Raw genomic sequence first — 700 nt, 5'->3', positions numbered from 1 at the left:
GGTGCTAGTTGGGTGAGCTGTGGCTGATGTACCCCTCACCTGGTTATAGGTGAGGGAAAGGAAGGAGGAAGGGGAGAGAACAAACCAGGGCAGTTTATACAGATTATCAGATGTTACTATTTAGAAACAAATTATAAAGAGTAACAAGAGTGAAGTTTCTTATACTGTCCAATCAGATATCATAGGAAAAGGAAACAAGCTGAAATCTGATGGGCCAGGCAAGCCAACAACTGCACATGTGTTCTGCCAGGTTTTCCATAGCCAGCCCCCAGGGGGAGGCAGTGTAGGTGTGGTGCCTGGCCGAGTGTGCCGCTAGAGGGCGCTGCGCCGCACTTTTCATAGGCAGCGAGGGCTGGGCGAGGAGTGCGGCACACCCTGCACGAAGTTCTGTTCACCCAGCAAGTTCTGTACTCTGCCCGGCCGTCACTCACTGCAGCACCATGCCTGTCAAAGGAGGAACCAAATGCATCAAATACCTGTTATTCGCCTTCAACTTCATATTCTGGGTGAGTGTTCCGGCTGTGCGGGGGGATCTTACAGACGCTGGGGATGTGAGTGCAGGCATGCCGGAAAACACTGCGCTCCTATGACTCCATGACCAGAGCATGGCACCCTATGGGAGAGGGAAGGGGGATCAGTACAGCGCCCTATGGGAGAGGGAAGGGGGATCAGTACAGCACCCTATGGGAGAGGGAAGGGG

The 700-nt window shown here is 53.4% G+C and overlaps 1 protein-coding gene across 1 annotated transcript in view; it reads left to right on the top strand.

Annotated features, from left to right (window-relative positions):
* Positions 1 to 344: 344 nt before the first annotated feature.
* CD9 (CD9 molecule) overlaps positions 345 to 700 on the top strand; it is a 21,324-nt gene continuing 20,968 nt past the window's right edge. Inside the window, exon 1 of the mRNA XM_072400327.1 lies at positions 345 to 506. Coding sequence (XP_072256428.1) covers positions 441 to 506 — 66 coding nt within the window. The 5' untranslated portion in view covers positions 345 to 440. The remainder of the gene's footprint in view (positions 507 to 700) is intronic.

This window comes from Pyxicephalus adspersus, chromosome 2, assembly GCF_032062135.1.
Source record: "Pyxicephalus adspersus chromosome 2, UCB_Pads_2.0, whole genome shotgun sequence".
NCBI classification, from domain to species: Eukaryota; Metazoa; Chordata; class Amphibia; order Anura; family Pyxicephalidae; genus Pyxicephalus; species Pyxicephalus adspersus.
This window is presented reverse-complemented; position numbering and strand designations above follow the sequence as displayed.